We start from the raw sequence: 22,549 nt of genomic DNA, 5'->3' as shown, positions 1-22,549 counted from the left end.
GACGAGATCCCAGCACCACCTCCCACCCTCCCCTAGCCAGTCCCTCGCTGCTATGGTTGCCGGCTTCTGCTAGGATCAATAATATCACTTTAGTTTTACATCTCTTTAGTTAGTATCTTCTTTATAGTTATTTAGATATCTATGTTGGTTGTCTGTTTTTTGGGGGGTGGTGTGGGGGTGTGGGGGTGTGTCACTTCTGCTTCAGCTGGTGAGTGTTGTTAACGTTGTAGAGCCAAGAGGAGTGAGTTGGTGCTGATGGACACACACACACACACAGCTACACACCTGCACACACACACACACACAGGAGGAGGACTTGACAGAGAGGAGGTGGTAAAAGGAGGAGAAGGAAGAAGAGGTCAAGTGAGGGGGACGAGGAGGAGGAGTAGAAGAAGGAAGAGGTGATGATAGCGAAGGAAGGGGAGGAGGAGGAAGGGGATTATGGACCAAACAAAACCTTGTGTAACGTTCACTACCACTCGCCTTATTAACCGCGACACTCACCCTAGCTATAGGGCCGTACAGCATGGTCGTACAGTAACTATAGGGTCGTACAGCATGGTCGTACAGTAGCTACATGGCCGTGCAGCAGGGTCGTACAGTGGCTACATGGCCGTGCAGCAGGGTCGTACAGTGGCTACATTGCCGTGCAGCAGGGTCGTACAGTAGCTACATGGCCGTGCAGCAGGGTCGTACAGTAACTACATGGCCGTGCAGCAGGGTCGTACAGTAGCTACATGGCCGTGCAGCAGGGTCGTACAGTAGCTACATGGCCGTGCAGCAGGGTCGTACAGTAGCTATATGGCCGTGCAGCAGGGCCGTACAACATCTCCTCTACATAATACAATGAAGTAATTGACGAGATTACACGCTCTTGTGTTCTGGGGAGGGGGGGGGTGAGTCAGTTGCTGTGATGGTCTTCTTTAGGATTACCGGAACAGAGATTATCACCCTTATGATGTATGTATGTATGTCTGTATGTATGTCTGTATGTATGTATGTATGTATGTAAGTACCAGGGCAGTAAGCATGGACGTATGGTTTATCAGTGTTGGAAACCCCTCAAAATCAGCCACCTGGCCCTGTTAGCGAGGATCTCTCTAATGATTCACCTGCCAGCTTAGCGTCAAGTTAGGTTAGGTTAGGGTGTTTAATCTTATGGTAAAATGGACTTAGGTGCTAATCTTCATATGATCACTGTCTTAACTGCCCCCACCTCCCTACCCCCTATCTACCTCCCCTCAGTCTACCTCCTCCCCCACCCCCTCCTTCCCTGTCTACCTCCTTCCCTGTCTACCTCCTCCCTGTCTACCTCCCTTCCTGTCTACCTCCCGCCCTACCTCCCTCCCCTACCTCCCTCACTGTCTTACCTCTCCCTGCCTCCCTCCCTGTCTACCTCCCGCCCTTCCTCCGACCTCCTCCCTCCTCCCTACCTCCCTCACTGTCTTACCTCTCCTGCCTCCCTGTCAACTCCTCCCTCCCCCCTGTCTACCACCCTCCCTCCTTCCTTGTCTACCTTCCCCTCTCTCTACCTCCCTCCCTCTCTCCCTCTCTACCTCAGTAAACAAACAATAAACGCTCAATGTTCTCCCTATTAATATTTTCTTGTATGTGCTTTTCTCTCAGTCGTTATCACCGTTTCTTACACTTCCTATACGTCTTTATCTTTGTGTTCCTGTGTTATCCTCTTCCTCGTATTCATCAATGCAATGAACAAAAGACAACCTTACAAGTTTATTGATTCCTCATGAAGCCTTGTTTGAGCAGTGGCAGCATGATTGATAAAGATTCTGTAGCGGAATACTCCTAAGTGACGACCCCCAGAGTGGTTACGAGCGATGTGTGACTTAGGAAACTGTGATGGTCCTGTCCGTTATTATGTTTAAGGTGGTCACATCTTGGCCACGCGACCAAGGTTAGGTTAGGCTTGAGGTCTTCTTCTGTTTGCTTATTTAATCTTCAGGTGAAATCATTTGGGGTGGCTAATCTTCAGATGAAATATGCTGGGGATGACTAGACTCTTTAATGGGACGAAGAAACAGCTCTAACTGAGATCGAATGTGAAAAGGACCTGGGTGTGTGTGTGTGTATGTTGACAATTGGACTGAAGTTCTAGGGCCATTGTGAGAAGAAGGTGATTCAAGGAACGAAACTTTATTAGTATATCACTAAATGATGACCTTATATAGAATACCCACATTTAACTAAAGATAATTGTAATATAAGATTTCATTGAGATAACTTACTGAATACAGTATTTCACTTAAATTTTTTTAAGTTTTTATTTATTTACAAAACTTTTGATGAGCTGACATTTGATTTTATTGTTTCAAGTAAATGTGAAAATAAAAGAAAACGTGTTAATGAGACCCAAGCTATTTTGAGATGAATAGATCTTGTAGATTTGTGCTAGAAGGTTAATATTTAATTCAAATCGTTCAATACATTTATTATAAACATTCAAACAAGTATTTTTGAATATAATACGATTTTCTTTTGTTTTTATCAACTTCAGCCACTTGTTTTTCTCCATAGAATTGAGTCGTTTATAGTTCTGGCTAAATTGGTGTCAAGTCAGCATAGTTCCCTGGAGCGTGGAGCAGCGAGCGAACACCCCGAGAGCACACTATGTCCAGCGACTACTCCAGGGAACTAGCTCTCTAACCCTTAATTTTTGATGACATGTGTATTTACTGACCTAGAATAAGCACTTCTTGAAAGATTAATAACATATTATATAATTATAATATCAATATCACTTATAACTCTTCTTACGATATGAAAATACTTTATTATAATTTAGTTTATCCTAGTTGTTTTTCCACGTTGTTAAATCAATCTTGTAAGAAGTATTTGAAGTTTATAAATTAATGAATTAAATTCTTTTGGCAAATATAAAGATGCGTGGAGATGTACCTGACACTTTTAATTCGAAAGAAAACTTGCCTTCTGTAAATCGTTTTGAAGGAACAGAACTACGCTTCTCTTGGGGAGCTTTATCTGGTTTGTTTAACACCTTTTTAGTTAAATGAAATGTTAAGATGATTAACATATTTCTGAAGCAAAATTGATCCACCAAAAGTAACGACTAATATTGCGACATAAACTGTGAACAGGTCGCTTAAAGTCAACCTCAAACAGGCTCTCATAATATTGGGTAACATTAATTTAATGTCTCTCAGTTAGCACTGTATTAAAGTACTAAGAAAGACACGTGTAACCTCAGCTGCCAAAGATAAGCATCTTGATAGAATTTATCAGCAGAACCAATAAAAGGTCAAGTTGCCTCCCTTCTGATTGCGTTCCTCAAATGTATATTACTTCTTTCTTTTCTTTAGTCATTATCTTTTTTTAAATGTTATATCACTCATTAATGGGCGGTACTTTATACTTACTGTTTCTAACACTTATATTTACATAAACTCGTAAAGGAAATTAGGCTTTTGACGGCTTTCTTCAGATACCCTTGGTTTAATCTACTTATTGTTTGTCATTATTTACACTCCTTCATTGATTATATACATCTGCCTCTGTATCTTTTATCCTCTTCACCACTGATCGGCTTGGTCGATCGGTCACGTCTCTGTCACTCACTGTTGGCAAGTACTGGGCATGAACCGGCCCCTGAATGTATCTGAACCTGCTCCAGTCTGGTCTTGAAAGAGCTCACACTCGGTGCCGTCACAACACTCTCTGGCAGATTGTTCCAAGAGTTCACAACTCTCACTCCGAAAAAAGTTACACCTCTCAGTTTTCTGGGTTTGCGGCTTCTTCAACCTTGAGCTGTGACCCCTTGTGGGGCGAGCGTCCACCAGCCCCAGGTAAGGTCAATCGACTGAGTAGTGCCCTTTGAGATGCTTATACACCCCAATTAGGTCTCCCCTTGCTCGTCTGTAGTATAAGCTAGGCAAATTCAGGCTCTCCAATCTCTCAGGGTAACTAAGGTGCCGTAGTGCAGGCACGAGTCTGGTGGCCCTCCTTTGGACATTTTCAATCATCTGAGCATATCTCGGGGACCAGCCGGGGTGACAGTACTCCAGACGGGGAGGCACTTCACTCTTGAAGATTGTTACGGGGGACGGTCTAAATATCTGAACGACCTTCTTATAAGACCTAACAATTTAGTTGCCTGATTTACCTTCTTCTCGCAATGGCCCGAGAACTTCAGCTCATTGTTAACATACACACCTAGGTCCTTTTTCACATTCAGTCTCAATTAATGCAGTTTCTTCATCCCGTCGAGACATGTGATACGCCTAGCTACCCTTGGTACGTCCCAGATGCATCCTCTTACACTCTATCTTCTATCTGTACATCTCTCTATATTCTATCTATACATCTATCCTCTATCTATCTGCTATCTGGATATGTCTATTAGCTGTACATTATGATTTTACAGAATAAATATACTGTATCTAGGTAGTAGGTGTGGTGGCTGGCCAGTATGTGCTCCAGGAGGTGAGTGAGCAGATGTGGTTGGTCGCTGGTCTCCCTGGTAGCTGGCAGTGATGGCTGGCTTGACACCTCTGGTCTTAGTTTAGAACACAGGAGACAGACTTCGTGGAGGAGGGTTTTTAACTCGTCCTTGTCATGGACTGGAAAGAAGGTCATGGAGCAGGGCCTGGCCTTGTTCAGGGACAGATACCAGGACAAGACCAGGTAGTAGGAGGAGGGGAAGGACCTGCACCAATTCCTGCAGGTTTAGAGGCTTTGTATGCAAGATGTCGCAGTATCTACCCTGACCAGCTCAACCCACTCCAAGTCACTGCTCTTGTCAAGTATTGGTAATAAGTGTAAACCTTTTTCCCATAATAATACTTAATAGTTTTTGGACTGGACTCAAATATTCAAGCATGGGTTTATTATTAATCAGGTGTTTTCTCATTTCATAATTATTAAACTGATTGTTATTTCCGGAACAGTGTATCAACATTGGGTACAAAAATGGATAAATTGTACTGAGGCTAAAGTATTTAATTATTCATTGGTGCTAAATCTATGCCTATTTGACTTGATTGTTAGCAAGTTCAAGTTAATTTTTGTCTAATTTCCACTTCCTGTTTCTACAATAAGAAGCAGTGGTCATTATTCTGTAAGTAAATATGGTTAAGTGAGAACAAGACCTCCAGTAATCAATTAGTATTTAGTATTTTGTTTGTAAATTATTTATAATAGTGCACCAGTAGTTGACCCTGTGTTGGAACTGCAAAAAAATTTGGCAAATTTACTCAAGAAATGGCAGATAGACTATGGCAACCTTACCTTCACCACTTTGATAAATTTAGAAAACTGTCTTTGGTCTGTATCTGATTTTAGCAGGAAAGAACCATTTAAGTGTTGCTAGTTTTGGCTCTGTAATGTTTCTCTGAGTTTAATTCCTGCTGAGATCATGGTTCAGGGGTAGTTTGTGGTTAGTGTGTTGAAGAGCCCAGAATGCAGGCTTTGTCTCACTAACTATTTCCTAACTTCCTAAGTAAATTCAGAGTTGTTTATCCACAGTTGAGACAGTGGCTCCATGAACTACAAATACTTGTACATTAAAATTATGAATGTGACAATGTCTTATACTAGTGTTGTCGTCGCAATGGTAATACTGTACAACACTTGCGTTTGTCAAACATCTATCATTGAGTGGTTTACATTGAAGATTATTTCCTTCTTACCCCAAGAAAATGGGAAATAATAACAAGAGCACTGGAATACTGTACCGTACAGATATTTGTATTTCTAGTTTTACGTCAGTTCTTGTTATAAATAATGGAGATCTATCTGGCACTTCCACCCGGCACCATTGATCTGTTCAGAAATAAATGCTTACTACCAAAAGAACCCTTCCAGTGACTTCAACATTACAGTACAACATACGATTTAAATGGGATAAGATGAATGTAACCTACCCTACCCTTACATAAAGATGCTGTACAGGTAATATATTTTTCACAGGCTAGGATAATTAAGTTAGGTTGATACAGTTGTCTTATAAATTATATATAACATAACCAGTGTCTGTTTGATCTATAGATAATAATTTACTTCTCATTCTTCACACAGTATAAAACTGTTAGAGTTAGGTGCTATTATAATCCAGGTTGAGTCTTAAGAGTTGATATCTCAAGAGTAAGAGAGGCACTTCACTGACACCATAATTCAAACTGACTTCCTTTCCCATCATAACAGTAAATTAAAAAAAAAATATATAGAATAGAAAAACACTTGAAGGAATTACTTTATCTCACAGGATACAGAAGTATTTTAGCTGATAGGTTACAAAAATGTTGGTCTTGTAAATTGTGCTCTTGTGAAGAAAGTGACCACTGTATAACCTGGTAGAGTTCAACTGTATTTTAAAGAAGATAGAAATGGGGGAATATATATCGACTTTTTAACGAATGAACATATCCAAGTAATGTAGGTGAGGTGAGGTGAGGTGAAGTTAGATGAAGTTTCCTCAGTACCCAAGCAAGGGTCGTGATGTTATTTCTTCGTTCACGTTTTTGAAGAATATATATTTATTCATTTGTTTAGATTCTAAGCTAATGAACTGTAGAATAACACATGCATCAAAGGTTAATACAAGATAATGGGTTAATATTAATTGCTGTATAAGGTGTCTGTTGGCACGGATTTCACATACCGAGTTATTGAACAGGTAAGGAAATCGGAGAACATTTATATTTTTCTGCAGCTGGCATAAGGAAGCCACTCATAAGATTTATCTACCTGTATGTTCTTGCCTTTTTTTTTTTAGTGATTGATTTGCTTGTTCAGCGGCTGTGATTAAAATGGTTGTCTATTTCTTTTGTAACATTTAAGTTGATTAGATCATTCCTGCTGATAGTGAATTGTAGCTTAATCTATATATCTCCTCCTCAGGCTGGGTGGACCTGACCCTCTCGACTACATCAGTATGTATGCTAATGCAGGGAACCCTAAATTAAATATTCCTGCACATTGGCACTATGTCAGGTATGGAACACTTGTAAGTTTCTTTATAAATCTTAATTTTTTTTATGAGTTTGTTTCCTTATTTACATTTGCGTAAATCAATCTTATTTTTCTCCCTCATTCTGATTCATTACTGTACTTGAACTTTATTGAGGAGTATTGCCTGTAGTTGTTAGCTTGTGAGATTAGGTTAGTCGAGGGTGTGAGGTTAGCGAGGTCACAAGTCAATGAGCTTATGGGTGAAGTCCCTGCTGAGTACAAGACCCCAGTGAGAGTCAAGATTCGCCCAGACCAGCAACCATAAGAACTCATGTGATAATTCTCTCTGTGTTAGACTGTTCTTCATGCTGCTATGGCTAATAATATTTATTTAATAAAATCATCATACAAGTTTACAACTGGTTTGGCATGTATATTATAGACTGCAGGTATATACAGTTTGGCATGTGTATTGACAATGCAGGTACTGTAGCTATAGGGTGTACATAGACCATGAAGGTATACAGTTTCCAATGTACCTAGACAGTGCAGGTTTTCTAATATCTAGCTTCCTTGAGAACCGATCCATGGCAGTTGTTGTCGAGGGATCGATCTCTCGCTCTTTCTCTACCAGTAGTGGTGTCCCACAGGGTTCTGTTCTTTCACCTACTCTCTTCCTTCTTTTTATCAATGATTTACTTCACACTACAACTAATTCTATCCATTCTTACGCTGATGATTCTTCTCTTCACTCTTCTTCACATTTTCCCCTTCCTCCTAACTCTCAAACTAGATCTGTTTCTAGAGCTGATATCATTATTTCTATCAATGCGGATCTGTGCAGCATCTCTGAATGGGGAGGTACAAACTTGGTTAAGTTCAATAGTAATAAAACTCAATATTTACCAATTACACTTTGTAAATTAGACGATCTTCCACCAATTACATTTCAGGATGCTATCATCCTACCAAATTCTGAAATAAATATGTTAGGCCTCACTATTTCCTCCAATATGTCCTGGAAATCACACATCCTTAATATAGCTAAAGCTGCCTCCTGAAGGTTGGGAATGCTGTACAGATGCCGTAGCTACTTCACTCCTGAGCAGTTGCTTCAAGTATATAAGGGATTCATTCATCTTAACTTGGAGTACTGCTCTCATATCTGGGGTGGCTCTTCTTCTGTCCAACTGTTAGATAGGGTGGAATCAAAGGCATTTCATCTTATTAACTCTCCTCCTTTAGTCGACAATCTCTCTTCCCTTTCTCTTCGCCGCAATGTTGCTTCACTCTCTCTTTTACAGGTACTTTAACGGGCAATGTTTGGTGGATTTGGCATCCTGTGTACCACCGGCAAGGCCGTGGACTCGTAACACACGTCTTGCCCGCGGTGCCCACAGTTTCTCTGTGGATGTCGGTCACACGAGAATAACCCGTCATAGTACATCCTTCTTTCCTCACACAGCCAAACTGTGGAATGCTCTGCTTTCTTCTGTGTTTCCATACTTATACAATCTGTCTCACTTTAAAAAGCTGGTTTTCCGGTATCTTCGTGGTGTAGATTAACACAGTACAGTACTGTATAACCTTTTTCTTCTCTAAATTTAATTTCTTTCTGTTCTTTTTTTTTTCGTCCCCCTGGCCCCGTTGTGGGTCGTTTGATCTGTGCCCAGGTGGGCTGATTCTCGTGGAAAAAAAAAAAAAGATACTATACAACAATAGTAAACAGTAAAGGCGATTTGACATAGAGTAGCCGACAAAACCATCAGATGTTTATTTCCAGTAGGGTCCTTGAACTCTTGGGAGTACAGTACTGCACATGTAGAGGAGATCCTTATCCTGAGTAAACCACCATGTTAAGGATGTGTTTTAAAAGCTTGTGAAGAGAGTTTCCTGAATCGTGTTTAAAATCAACTAATTCAGCAGATAGTAGGTAAGGATTCAGAAGTGGGTTTACTGGTGTCTTGGAGAGTGTGTCACCAGCCTGGTCTGGCAGGATTCCTCCTTGGGTTCGTTTGTCGTATAAAGTCTTGACCAGTTGGAATAAAGTTCACTCCTGGGTTTTAAATGATATCAGTATTTCCAGAGTGATAGTTTCAGTGAATCTACTCCAGGGAAGTTCCATGTTCATTGGTTTTCTTTAAATTTGTTTTTGTCACATCTTTTGGTCACACTACACCCACTGGTATGTAGTGGAATTAGTCCTCCTCTACTGAATTAGTCCTCCTCTACTGAATTAGTCCTCATATACAGCACCAAATTAGTCCCCATATATAGTACTGAATTAGTCCTCATATACAGCACCAAATTAGTCCCCATATATAGTACTGAATTAGTTCCCATTTTCCGAATTAATCCTTCTGAGTAGATTAATCTCTCGAGGCTGTTGGTGGATGCTGGATTGACATTTTTATCCAGTTTAAGGATTTTATGTTTTTCTTGCCTTTTATCTTCCTGTTGGGTTAAAGTTGCTGAAACAAATGAAGGGAGTAACAATAAAATGGAATATCAAAATTACTACCCCTATTTTTTTTTTCTTTTTTAATAGAACTTATATGGAAGTGAATGATATGTGTGAAAACTTTAGTGCATAATTGTTATTGTTTAATTTTGTAGTGTGTGTGTGTGTGCGTGCGTGCATGCGTGCGTTGATTTTACATTGAATTTTGGTGTAATAGATATACCTGTATATGCAGTACTGTATGTAAAGGTAATTAGTTAAAAGTCTTCATAATAATGTATTTTGTTTTAGCTTCGGTTGCTCTGATCTTCATGGTGATGGCAGGGTTCATGAGCAGACTGGGCCGGAGAACCCCAGTGGCTTTGGCTTTGAGTTGACCATGCGCTTGAAGAGAGAAGAGGGAGAGAAGAGTCCACCCACCTGGCCGGCAGCTATTATGCAAGCCTTATCAAAATATGTATTTCAGTCTGGTAAGTCAGGAATGGAGACTACAGTATGTGCAGTTAGGGGAACATTATTTTATCCTTAATCTTGGTGGGGATTGTGGACAGAGTTTAGTGACAGTTGTAAATCCCTCAACTATTATTTATTTTAATTAGTTTTAATTTTTACAGAGTCCTTATTGTGTGTTGGTGACCATGTGTCTTGGCACTGCCCACTGGACAACAGTGAATCTCGGGTTCAACACATGTTGATGGGTGAGGATCCTCAGCTAGGCAGCGTCACAACTCCTAATGGTTCCGTCCAGTTTGTGCAGATTGTTGGAGTGACTACAGAAGAACTGAGAGCTGCTCAACACTGGAATGGTGTCGGTGTCCTCGACATTATAAAGCGAATGCCAAGGTAAGACTTTCTTCATAATGGTATTTAGGTATGAAGTGAGAGATTAACCCTTACGCCCCGGGCTAGGGTGTTGCCGGCTGTACCCCCCACTTGGGATAAAACGAGAAAAATCGACTTTAACCTTTATAAATGATAAAACAATCAAAAAGACGTAAGAAAAACTATATATTGTCCCTCTAGAAACTTCCGTGGCACCCCAGTGACGAGGGGGATAAGGGGAAAGGTATTTTTGACGCCTGGCGCTCGCGGTCACTACTCACTTAGGAGTCATTTTTCCGCTTGCCTTTGTGTCCGAGATGGCCAATAATGCATATATTTACTGATCATAATACTTATTTCCTATAAATAATTCATTTAGACTGTATCTTATTTGCATTGATTTTCATAAAAAGTGCTCGGCGATACACACTCAGTTTGTCGCCAGGCTGTCTTTGTGTTTGGGAGAGCACGTATGTCATAAAAATAATTATAGGAATAATAATTGCACAAATAAATACATTTTTAACATAATTATAGCATTATCATCTAGTAATACTAACTACAATACAACAACACTAGTTTTAGCTATATTACTTTGATACAACATGATAAAATGGACAAACAATGAAAAATAAACAACAAAGAAGGTACTTACCAAGAAACTTTCCTCTGACCATGTGTAGGGTGCTGAGGTGGTGGTGGTGATACCCTGACGCCTAGCTAGGTGTCTGCCAGTGCTCGTGGGTTGTGACGAGTGAATGCTCACAACTGTGTACCTTTTACACAAATATGACACTTTGTACCTTACATATACACTTAGACTACTATTCACACTATTTATAAGCATGTGCCACATTGTCTTAGAATGTTTTCTTAGAGTGGTACAGTACTCCATAAAGCAAGGTTTACAAAGACCAATGTCACACTCCTTACACCACGTCGTCACGTCCGTACGCTTAGCTGGGCGATTTGTGGTGTTCTTGCAGACGTAACACCGCCTTTGCACCGTATGACTACTGTGAAGAGTTGGGAGGTTGTCAAGGTAGTGACGAACAACCCAGTCACATGCAAGGAAGCTGTCAGGTAGGTCTGGTTGGCTGTCACATCGTGGTACAGCTGACACAATGTTGCCATACTTCTCTAGGATTTGTGTTATAACTTGCTTCTGAAAAACCCCGAGAGAGGGATTTTTCCAGGTTTTTACAAGGTACAAATTGTACGCATACAGGATGGTGGTGTCCAAGAGGTGTAGGAGCATTTTTTTGTACCATTTGACACATTTCCGTACACACACAATTGTGCCAACCTGCATGTCACTCCTGTCCACGAGCCGCATGTTGACATTGTAGTCCATGACAGCGTCAGGTTTTTTCATGACTTCTCCTGTGGTCCAGTTCCTTTTTCCCTGTCCACCATTTTGCCCTAGTGCACTGTTGACAGCAACTGCACAGTATTCTTATCATGCCAGCATATTGCAAGCATCTTGTTTGATTATTTCAGCTGGATCTCTCTTGGTGCAGGTTTACCAGTAAACACGGGCCAGTGTTTCCTGTTCTTGCGTACAGTCCCACAAGAACCGGTGTCATGTTGAAGTAGGACCTTGGCCAGGGCAGGAGCGGTATAATAATTGTCAGTGTAGAGGACGTGATTCCCTCCAAAGTAGCGGTTCATAAATTTGTTGACAACAGCGCCAGAGAAACCATGTGGGTCGTCCTTGGGTATGTCTACAATGAGATCTAAGACATACCCAGTCTCGCAGTCACACAGCACAAAAAACTTGATCCCAAAGCGATGTCGTTTGGAGGGAATGTATTGTAAAAAAAAAAACACGTCCTCTGAAAAGCACCAGAGACTCGTCCACCACTACATTCTGAAATGGTCTGAAGAACTTCATAAAATGTTCCTTCAGCATCATAAAAACTGTCCTTATTTTCCATAGTCTGTCACCAGCTACAGGAATGTTGTTATCTATGAAGTGCAGATAATGTACCATGGAGGCAAACCGGTCTCTGGACATGAATTTCGCAAACAGTGGAGTTGCTGTGATGTCATCAAGAGATATCCAATACTCATGAAGTACCGTATGTTTTTTTCACATGTGCCATCAACTTATAAGTAATGCAAAAAACACCTACAGTTCGGAAACACCGACATCACTCCATCGACGCATGTATGGCGAGGGGCCAGGGCCTAGGTCAGCATCACACATGTACTGATAAACTTTATTTGTCTCGGTACACAGTAAGTCCATGATTGCACCATCAAAGAAAGTACAAAATAGTCCATCTCACGTGATTCCTCTGTACAAGGAAAATAAGGAGTAATTACACCTGATGATCATCTGAAATCAGGGATGTCAGGCTGAAAATTACTGCCATCAGACCAAACAAAGGTATCCAATTCCCTTGTGTGAGCCGTGAGTGCATGGCGGGGATACTCCGTCCTGGCTGGGCCTCGCTGCCAGCGTCAGGCTCATCCTCACTTGTCTCTAATACATCGTCTAACTGGATGCTATTATTAGGATCACTAGGCATATAAATCACTGCCTTCCTCACCAGATTTGCACACTACAGCACTCATATCAAATAGTTCTTTCCTCATCTGGCCATCATCCAACCCACGGCGGTGACGCTTGATTGGAGTGGAAGACGAGGGGCGACTCTCCATGACGACAAGGGAATGGTTACTGACCGCCCTGGGCTTACCCACGCTCCCCTACATGTGCCGGGACAGACAAATAGTCATGCTGGAACCTGTTAACCCGCGATGGGCATTCAAACAGTGACGGGAATAGGCGCGCGTTCCGGAATGTCACCCGGGGCGTAAGGGTTAAAAAAATATCTCGCCATGCCAGTCCAGTTACCTTAATTTAATCAGGAAGTAAATCAGGTTAGTTGAATTTGTATTGAAAATTTTTTCTTACTCATTATTTCCCTCTTTGTCTAAAAACAACTAAAAGTAATGTCACAAGTTGTTATTCAATCTTTGTTATCTTACAGTGCAGGAGGTCCATGGATGGTGACGGATATGCGTAGAGGAGAGAGTATTTACGAACTGGAGCCGTCGGTGGCGGAAGAAGTGGAAAACGGAATAGAGAATGAGGGTTCTAATCTTTCTGGTGTGTCTGCCAGAATAGCCTGGGCAGAAGCAGAACTTGGAAGTATGGTAAACTAATCTGGGTTTAATGTTATCTTCTGTAATATAAATAAATTATCAGTAATGCCACAAACAGGTTATACAAGATGCACATTACCCAGGTAGATATATAGGTCATCACATAAGAGATATAGTACACAAATATCACATGGGGGATATCACACGTCCTTACCTCACTCTTGCTATCATCTCAAAGGTCTCACGCACTCGTCTCTCCTCTTGCTCCATAAACCTTCGTCACCCGCTGTTGTGTTTCTTAATGCATCTTACAGAAATAAAAATTGGGAGAGCTGTATCCATGTCTCAGTACAAGACAGTTGGGAGATGCAGAGAGAGATAAACTGTGTGATTGGTGTGAGAAATTAGTGGGGAACATAGTACAATAAAAGGAACTGTGAAAGAGGAGTGTGATGTAAGAGTGTTGAGAAATGTACAAGGAATGTGGGATTTAAAGGATGATTTTGCTTGAGTGATAGTACTCTTATAATTGGTGAAAAGACATATTTGATAATATTATAGCCAGTGAATTATACACAGGTGTTTGCCAATAATTAGATACAGATGTTTGCCAATAATTTGATACAGATGTTTGCCAGTATTTAGGTACAGAAGTTTGCCTCTAATTACGTGCAGAACTTTACCCGTGAAAAATGTATAAGAATTGAACTACTTGACTATATAGTACTCAGATGTTAAACCAAAGTTACACGGAAGAGTTAGCCAGTGAATGATGAATAGAAATAAAAGATTTATTCGTTCCTTTCGACAGGTCCCAAGCTCCCCACAGATCCCAAGGACAGACCTCGAACAAGAACCTGAAGCATCGCCACGTATAACGCACGTGGAGAGTGAACAGATTAAGAGCACGCTACAGAAGGGACTCATGCAAGGTGCTAACAAGGGCTGTGGGAACCGTGGTGTGCAGGAAGGGAAGCCTGGCAGGTGTGTGTGTGTGCCTGTCTGTTGCTCAGTTATTTCGTTAGGTATCTTGTAGTGGTTATGTTATTGGAATGAATGGATTGGTAAATAAAATTATATCTGGTAGCTGTTGGTCAAGGAGGATGTCTAACTGTTACTTCACTTAAAAGAAAATATTGATTATAATTACTTTTTCATTCTTCCTTCCCTTTTTTTTTTTTATATCCTGAATAAATGAACCTGTGTATCAGAATTCTTTGAAACCATTTTACAAATATTATTACTGTTTATTGCTTAAAGATATAATAAGTCTTCCTAGGATTGTCTAGATATTAAAAGATATTATAGACTAGCTTATAACTAATATGGGTTTGTGGTAATTCATTGTTTTTGTCGGCAGTGAGATAGATGCGGAGGGGAACATAGCCACCACAGACTCGGCAGAACTATTTGTCACGCGGAGGCTGGAGTCTGTTCACCTGACCATCAACCTGGAATCTGGGGCGCTACTGCCTCTTGCTCTCAGGTCTGTCTTTAGAATCATTTGTTTTTATCCTCTGGTCATTATAGTCAGGAGCATTAAGTGCACAGTATGTCTTGAATGTTAGTTGATCTGTGTATGTATCCATCTACGTATCTGTTCATCCAAGGAGTTTCACTTTTTCACCTAGATGGAAGGATATATCTTACAAAGGTCTAGATTAATGAGATGTGACTTAGTGAAGAGAGATGTAAATTTGGATATAGCCTATGAATTTTTTGGGGGGATAACACATATGGTGATGTTCCTTGATGCCAGAGTTGTCATTTCTGCAGGGTCAATTATGTTCAATAATTTGTGTTAACATTAAATTTTCGTGTAATGTAATGTTGATAACTAATCAATGTTTGAAATCTACCTCATGAACCATAAATTGGCCACCCACATTTAGGGATCACTTGAATCTTTTGATTGTGGATTTGTTATCTCCTGTACTTAGATTCTGAGAATAGCTCTGTAGTGTACAGTATGACTTTTGGAAATTATATATATATATATATATATATATTTTTTTTTTCCACATGCTAAGCACAAGTGTTTGTTTGTAGGGGACGGTTAAAACACGGTCGACACTTCACCTTCAAGTCCGTTGTTGACATTGGGGCAGTAACTCTGGTGCCTCCTGCTGTAGCCGGTGCTTTTGTGGATGCTGCGTGTCCCTATGCCAGCCGTGGCCCCTGGCTCCAGATCTTCATACCTGACGACTTCCTTCCTCTCATGGCGGCAGACTTGGCTGACCTTGCTGATCCTGAAGAGGTAACTTTCTGAGATGATGAGCATATTAGTGACTATGTATGAACGTTAGACACCTATACTACCCTTAAACACATGAACATTTGTATCTATACGTGATGCCTGTCTTTATATAGGCATAGTTTCACCAACCTTTACCACGTTGTTTTAAATATTGGTGATATTAGTTATCCAAAACATTACTAATATGTTGTGTTGGAGACAAATATCAGATAAATTATGTTTTCTTTTAATTTTCTGATCTTTTTTATAAAGTTATTTTTTCTCCATTTTTAAAATATGTATCTCAGTTTTTTTTAAATTCTAATATTCCTTAATTTACTTCCTTTTTTTCCCCTCAGGTAACTCTGCCAACAACATTCAGATGGCCCAACAAGAAATTAACGATCACAGTTGTGGCGGAGGAAGTCTAAATAGTTATACTGTACACGTATTATGATTAACCAACTGTGCGAGGGGGTTACTGCTGAAAACATTATCCACCTTACAGTAGTAAGTGATGTGCCCTGTACCTTCTGATAATGATGGACAGTACCACCACCTGAAGTACAGTCACCCACAAAAGTCCTGTCATCTCTCTTGCTGTTCCACAAACCCCTGAAACAGATAGACACGTGCATTTTTCTGTCCATAAAGGCTTCAGATTCACGAGTCTGAATCTTGGGGTTCGTTGTTCATGAAAAGAGGCAGCAGAACTTATATGGGTGACTGTACATGTTAGTTCTACTATCAGTGCTGGCACTCCTGTTGAGGTAACTATTACCAACAAAGATGCAGTGTGAAAGATGTTTTTTTTTATAATGAAAACTATTTTGGTCTTAATGAGAATGGCTGAAAGAATCCACACATTGAAAGTATTGTATACCCTTGAGTTATTATATGTGATTTTAATTATATTGTTGATGATATTATTAATTGGTTTTTACATATACAGTACTCTAGTTAATGAGTAACTCAGTCAATAGGTTTTAATTATTTACTGTAATTTGTAAACTTTTTCTTTATTAGTTGATTTCAAGCTAATGTTAATGAAGTTAAGGTAATTAAGCTTCATTTACTAATCAGGAGTTGCTGTGAATTACCCATCAAAATCATCTAAAAGTTCACGAAGACCTGAGATTTTCCTTTCTTCATTTGTAACTTAAAAGTCCTTTTTATAGTGTACAGGTATTTGTTTTGTGTGGTTGGTGCCCTTGTGCCTGTGAGTCCACCTATATTATGGAACCCAAAGATAGTCTATGTTATACAATAGTGTGGTAGACTAGAACAATGTTAAGTGAATTATGTAAAGTGATGGAAGAAATAATACTCAAAGAGGACAAATGAGTGAGAAGTTGTATCACTCAATGTCACTTGTCACTTTGCTTGCCAATCAGATGACCCACACTCACTCCTTGCTCATTCACTTCCAGACCATAGTTTATCTTGATGTCTTGTCATGTCATGTCATGTCATGTACTGGCTTTACAAAACTTTCCCTCTCTCACGATCAAATTCATTGTTAGTAAGTGTAACTTGTCTGTAAAGCAAGTGGTAATATAGGTGATTGCTGAACTGTTGTATGAGTATAAGGCAATTCCCTTTATCCTAATTCCAACTATTCAAATTTTCCAATTATCAGAACTTTTGTCCCCTTTGGTCCTGTCCAGTTAAAATTCTAATTTAGTCCAACAATTCGAACGCAAATGAAGTCATTCGATTGGTTGTCTGTCACCAGTGGCACTGTAACTGCTTTGTTTACAAGTGTGCCGAGTTTTTTGGTTGATGGAAGGTGTTGGCTCTATGATAAACAATAAATATGATACACAGCATGTCATAAAATACCATAGCACATATTTTATGTACAAAAAAAATAGCTCCTTCCATGCTCAAACCATCCTTCAGGCAAAGCGACACAATTCACCGGGGCAATCACCCAGCTGACTCCGAGACGTGTGTGTATGCAGTAATGTCACACTGGGGAGAGGGAGCATGGGCTGGGTGAGTGTCTGGCGACTCATTGATGCACTTACAGCCCCGTGCCGCCACACATACGTTGACTTCACATACACACCCATGGTCCCATGCTCTTCATTTTTTTATTTTGTAGTTTTATTTTATGCTGTATTTTCTTTATTTCTAATCCACATTAAAGTATTGTAATGATTATTCCACAACTTTATAGTTTCATTACAAGTAACAATGGCAACATGCCACCTAACAGGCCAACTCATCCTCAGTTTTTTCCCCTTCCCAGTGAGTCAAGGTATTGCTAAAGCAAATTTTGACCTAACATTAATTTCTGTATTGCATGTTCTTGTAGGCACGTCCAGGTACCCGAATCATCATTGGTCACAATGAGTTTGGATAAAAGGAATTGCACTTTTCTGTATATATTGTATAAGAACAAAACAAATTTTTGTTGTTAAAATGTTTCAATTCTGAGCACAGTGATGTGTCTTTCATAGGAACTGATATTTACCTTGTCTTTCCAAACCTTAAAATATGTATTCCGGTATATACACCATTAGCGACAAATGTTAGTACAGTATTCACATCTGGGAAGAATGATAAATATTTTGAAGAATAACTTCAAGTTGATCAAACATTCTTTTGAAGTGTTATTGCTGGAAATATTTTTACAGATACAGTACAGTGTATTGTGTGAAGCATAAGAACAGATAAATGTGTGAGTTTTGTTGTGTGGTAAAACTATCTACTATAATATTATAGTATTTTGATGTGTCTCAAATTCTCTGTTAAATACAGCATTTACTTTACATTGTAAGCACAAAAATTGGCTGTAAAGCACTGGTAATGATGTTTGATGGTGATTGATGATTCCCTAATACACCCAGAAGTAATATTGATAAGCACAGATATTTTTATTTAGGTAAGACAACCTGGTAATGATTGAAGACTTTATTCTTAAACCTTGTAATTATGCTTGACAACATTTAGAAGAATTTTTTTTTTTTACTGTAGCTGTCAAGTAAGAAAGATTAGTGAAGATGAAGTAATTATTGTCCTAATTCTGTGAGGTGTTAGGTATATATACCAGTGTTGAGGCCTGAATGTTGTGATGCTTCTACTGTTGCATGAGGCACACTGTAGGGAGCTTTTTTTCTTTACAAACTAAGAGAATCCCAGGTAATTAAAACAGTGTAAATACTATACCATACAGAGTTAACAGTACAGTATTTCTCTACATTACTCAACATTCTGCCTTCACTTACTATACAGTATATCTAATACTCACCCAATCTTGTCTGACACTACGATGTAACTTTGTGTTTGTTAGTGAGAACTGCAAGTTCCTTTGTCGAGGTCGGTGCTGACTGAGCAAACATCCATAGCATTACAGTGTACCAAGATTTGTCACGAAAGATAAAGGATTACTACTGTATTTTATTTTGTATATAGTATACATGACTGGTAAATAGATGTAGTGAGAATATGGGAACATGAGAAGTGTGTCAAACATGTAAAGGGAGAAATACTATGTTCCCGACAGTCATTTGGGTACAGTAAGATTAAATTCTCAAAATACTTGGGCTGTAGCAACAAGTCTGAGAAAAGTTTGGTGAGGAGTATTGACATGTTTCCATTAGGGTTCTGTACAGCATATAGGGAACAGTATCAGCGTATTAGCTATTGGAATACATCGGGTAAAGTTACTTAAAATATGGGGAGGTGTATCTACTCAGTTATTGGGGTTAAGTGATTTAAGATACACTATATTGTGGGGGGGTGTATTGTGCAGAAGTCAATATGTTATAGTCATGGGCAGCTAACTGTAAATCAGCTTGTGTTATAGCTAATAGTCATTACTTGCTTAGACTAAAACTTAAGATATATATTAAGGAAAGAATTAATACTGTCTACAGTTTTATAGACAAAGTTTTTAAAAGATCTGCAGGCAAGAGTAATGTATAATTCACATTGTCTATACAGGTACAGTATACTGTATATATACAGTATAATGTATATATTTATAATCTGTGTGTGTGGGATTAATAGAACACATTTACAATACCCAGTATTTTATGAGATGTCTCCTCTCAATAAATATGGGTAATAACTCGATTCTGACTCTCACAAAAAGGATGTGCGCTCAATAATTTTATGTACAGTGGGAAATACTGTAAATCTTTTGGATGAGACAAATGATTAAGACCTTTGATAGATCATAATATCCCAAGTCTGGTCTTTTTTGCTTCTCCGGTGTGATATAATTTGTTTTTGAAATGCATTTAGAATACAATTGTGGTCGTGATAAACTTGTAATACAGTGTTTGGTTTTGAATGAAATTTATACCTGTATGGTTCTATTTATTATTACCCTGTATTGTTGTGAGTAAAGTGTGAGGTTATGATGTATTATTGAGTGTAACTTGTACTAAAATATTGTTTAAAACTTTGTAACTCCTGAATTTTTGTTTTATTCTTTTGTGTCTGTTGATAAAATTAAAATTGAAATTAATGTTTGATTGATAGATTTTTTAAAGGAAATTAACATAAACCTCTCATAAGGTAGTGCAATAATAATAACTTGAAATCTCCCACCCCCTCAAATTCTGTTTTAACTGAGGTATGCAAAATATGTGTATAAATATATTTTTTCACTGACATGTGTAAAAAAAAAAAATAATATTAACAAATGCACTGTAGTTCATGCATGTGTTTCTGTGTGTATAATACTTGCATTCAGTGTTAGTTGATCTATGCTGAGTTTTTACATTTTCAGCTTAGCGATCCTTGGCTCCCTGTCCTCTCTCTAGTGGGTGAAGTTCTTGTGTATGTTTATTATAATTTGTTAATGTTGCCATGAATATCTTTTTTGTGATTATATTTATACTGTGGTTCTTCCTAGTTCACTACTGATCTGCCCAATGTATTATGTATATAGTGCAGTAATGTATAGTCAATTTAGGTGCTAAATTTTCTTTTTCTTTTATTTGATTTGTTCCAGAGGTTTGTCATATGGTCCTAAATAGTTTATATATCAATAAGTTTGGCTTCAGTTATGTTTAGCCTGTAATTTCTTGACAGTCTGGCCTAACCACTCTTTTGTTTTTGTATAGCATTCAGTGACATTTATTGGAGGCGAGACAAAAATCAGAAGTTTTCTCCAATGTTATATAATTCACATGTATCACCTGCCTTTAAATGTACTTTGTCTCAGTCCAAGAACCAGAGTCATTGTCACTATTGAGGAGTCTCTTTACTTAAATCGATCTTCTGTTTTCCAAATCTTTTCTTCCGAGTAGATTAAAAAAAAGAGACCTCTGCCACATAAGGTCTGAAATATGAAAGAAACCGTAAGGAACCTATTCATTTTATTCACAAAGTCTATAATGACACAGCAGGGTAAGTTAGTCATGTAATATACTCAATACACTTCCTTGGTACATGATACAGTGTAGGTGAATTTGACCTCTTGGATAAATGTAGGAAATATATAAATTTTAGATGCTTTATATAAAATAATTATAACCATAAACAGGACAAATTAAGAGCCAAGCCGACATGACAAACTAAAAAAAAAGTGATTTGATAAAGGGCATGCACTTTACCTATATACAGTACAGTATAATATGCAAAACTTATAATTTTCAACTTATTTCTTCTGTATAATATGCTTACAGTATTGTACAGTACTTAGCATTGTCTATATGTAATTACAGAATTAATTTTATGTATCGAGCACTTGAGGAACACTCTCTCTAAAAAAGTATCTATACGATTTTGTACTAGACAATATTATGACACACATGATGAAGGATTTTGACAACATTAACGAGATATCTGGAGTCTCGGTGTTCATTTTGAAATTCATCAGACCCCTCCGTAATGATACTTTTTGGAGCGAGTTCCACAGTCCCCCAAAAAGTATATGGGTAGCAGGCATACCAACATATAACGATGTACTGGAAAATATTATCAAAGCCATTTGTGCAGTGTTTCAAATTGTAAAGACTGAAAAGGTAACGATACTTTGGGGGGAGGGGGGGGATGAACCTCATGGCTGCAGAGATTGTGTTTTGGATGTGTTGTTATAACCTTGTGTTGTAGATAGTGTAGATATTGTACAAACCTGTAGTAACATGATGGCTGCCAAGGAGGAGACTTGGAAAGACTTAACAGGCAGTGTGAATCCTTAGGAATTTTATACAATACATTCTTATAAAATCTTTTGTCTTTGATAATCCTATGTTTACTAGATATGATTTTGATGGGAAAAAGTAGATTTGGGTATTATTGTTAGTAGGAGTAGTAGTAGTAGTAGTATTGTAGTAGTATTGTAGTAGTACTGAAGTAGTATTGTTGTATATTCTTATTGTTTCTATTATCATACATGAGTGTTTTCATGAGGATGGTGCAGGGTTGCTGTAGTCGAGAGATTCTTTCAGATTTATTTTGTCAGTTAAAACAATTAATAAGTTCTTGAGTTAAAAAAATCTGTTCTTGTATTACATTTAACATCACAACACACCTCAGATAGGAAGCAGAGGTGAAGTTACATAAATGTGATTGTGATTTATTTGTCATCGTACAGGAAAACAATAGTACAGGTATCCCCTGATTTATATCTCCCTATTTATGATATTTGGCTTGAATGATGGTGATGTATTAAGAACACCCCCAAAAAACCTCACATAAACAGTGGTCATCATCCGGCCAAAATTGCTGACGTGCTGAATATGAAACCACCCAGTGCACTACAGTCCCAAGCTTTGTTCCTTGGTGACCGCACAAGGCCGTGATCGTGTGGCGCAGCGATTATAGGTCAGTATCGGTGTTGTTACTTATCATCGTTTATTTTATTATTTTTACCTTATAGTGAGAGGACATCACTAACATTCACATTGTACAGTACATATTCTGTTTTGTTGACTTTGAAGTGAGTTTTGCTATGTTTTATTTTTTTGTGACTTTAAAGTTGTGAACATGATGTGAGCAGTTTCCTCTCAATGTTTTTTACATTATCATCG

General features: G+C 38.7%; 1 protein-coding gene across 3 annotated transcripts; it reads left to right on the top strand.

Moving 5' to 3' along the window:
* Positions 1 to 4,477: 4,477 nt before the first annotated feature.
* On the top strand, positions 4,478 to 21,748 carry LOC121877003 (suppressor of fused homolog). Of its 3 annotated transcripts, none has more exons than XM_042382589.1 (9): positions 4,478 to 4,778; positions 6,874 to 6,966; positions 9,677 to 9,855; positions 10,000 to 10,228; positions 13,207 to 13,372; positions 14,133 to 14,305; positions 14,682 to 14,807; positions 15,371 to 15,578; positions 15,917 to 21,748. In XM_042382589.1, the coding sequence occupies exons 1-9, from the start codon at positions 4,591 to 4,593 to the stop codon at positions 15,986 to 15,988; spliced, it is 1,434 nt and encodes a 477-aa protein (XP_042238523.1). In that variant the 5' UTR covers positions 4,478 to 4,590; the 3' UTR covers positions 15,989 to 21,748. The 3 variants fall into 3 exon arrangements, with proteins under 3 accessions (XP_042238523.1, XP_042238521.1, XP_042238524.1); XM_042382587.1 differs by having other exon boundaries at positions 4,478 to 4,784; XM_042382590.1 differs by lacking the exon at positions 4,478 to 4,778 and having other exon boundaries at positions 6,874 to 6,979.
* The last annotated feature ends 801 nt before the right edge of the window (positions 21,749 to 22,549 follow it).

This window comes from Homarus americanus, unplaced genomic scaffold (assembly GCF_018991925.1).
Source record: "Homarus americanus isolate GMGI-L3 unplaced genomic scaffold, GMGI_Hamer_2.0 scaffold50325, whole genome shotgun sequence".
NCBI classification, from domain to species: domain Eukaryota; kingdom Metazoa; phylum Arthropoda; class Malacostraca; order Decapoda; family Nephropidae; genus Homarus; species Homarus americanus.
Note: the sequence above shows the minus strand (reverse complement) of the source record. Positions and strands in the feature narration are given on the sequence as shown.

Excerpts from the sequence above, each read along its gene's own strand:
- LOC121877003 (XM_042382587.1), top strand. The coding sequence starts at position 4,591 with ATGGACTGGAAAGAAGGTCATGGAGCAGGGCCTGGCCTTGTTCAGGGA. Across the intron at positions 10,229-13,206 it reads ATTATAAAGCGAATGCCAAG|TGCAGGAGGTCCATGGATGG; the intron begins GTAAGACTTTCT and ends GTTATCTTACAG. Across the intron at positions 14,808-15,370 it reads CTACTGCCTCTTGCTCTCAG|GGGACGGTTAAAACACGGTC; the intron begins GTCTGTCTTTAG and ends GTTTGTTTGTAG.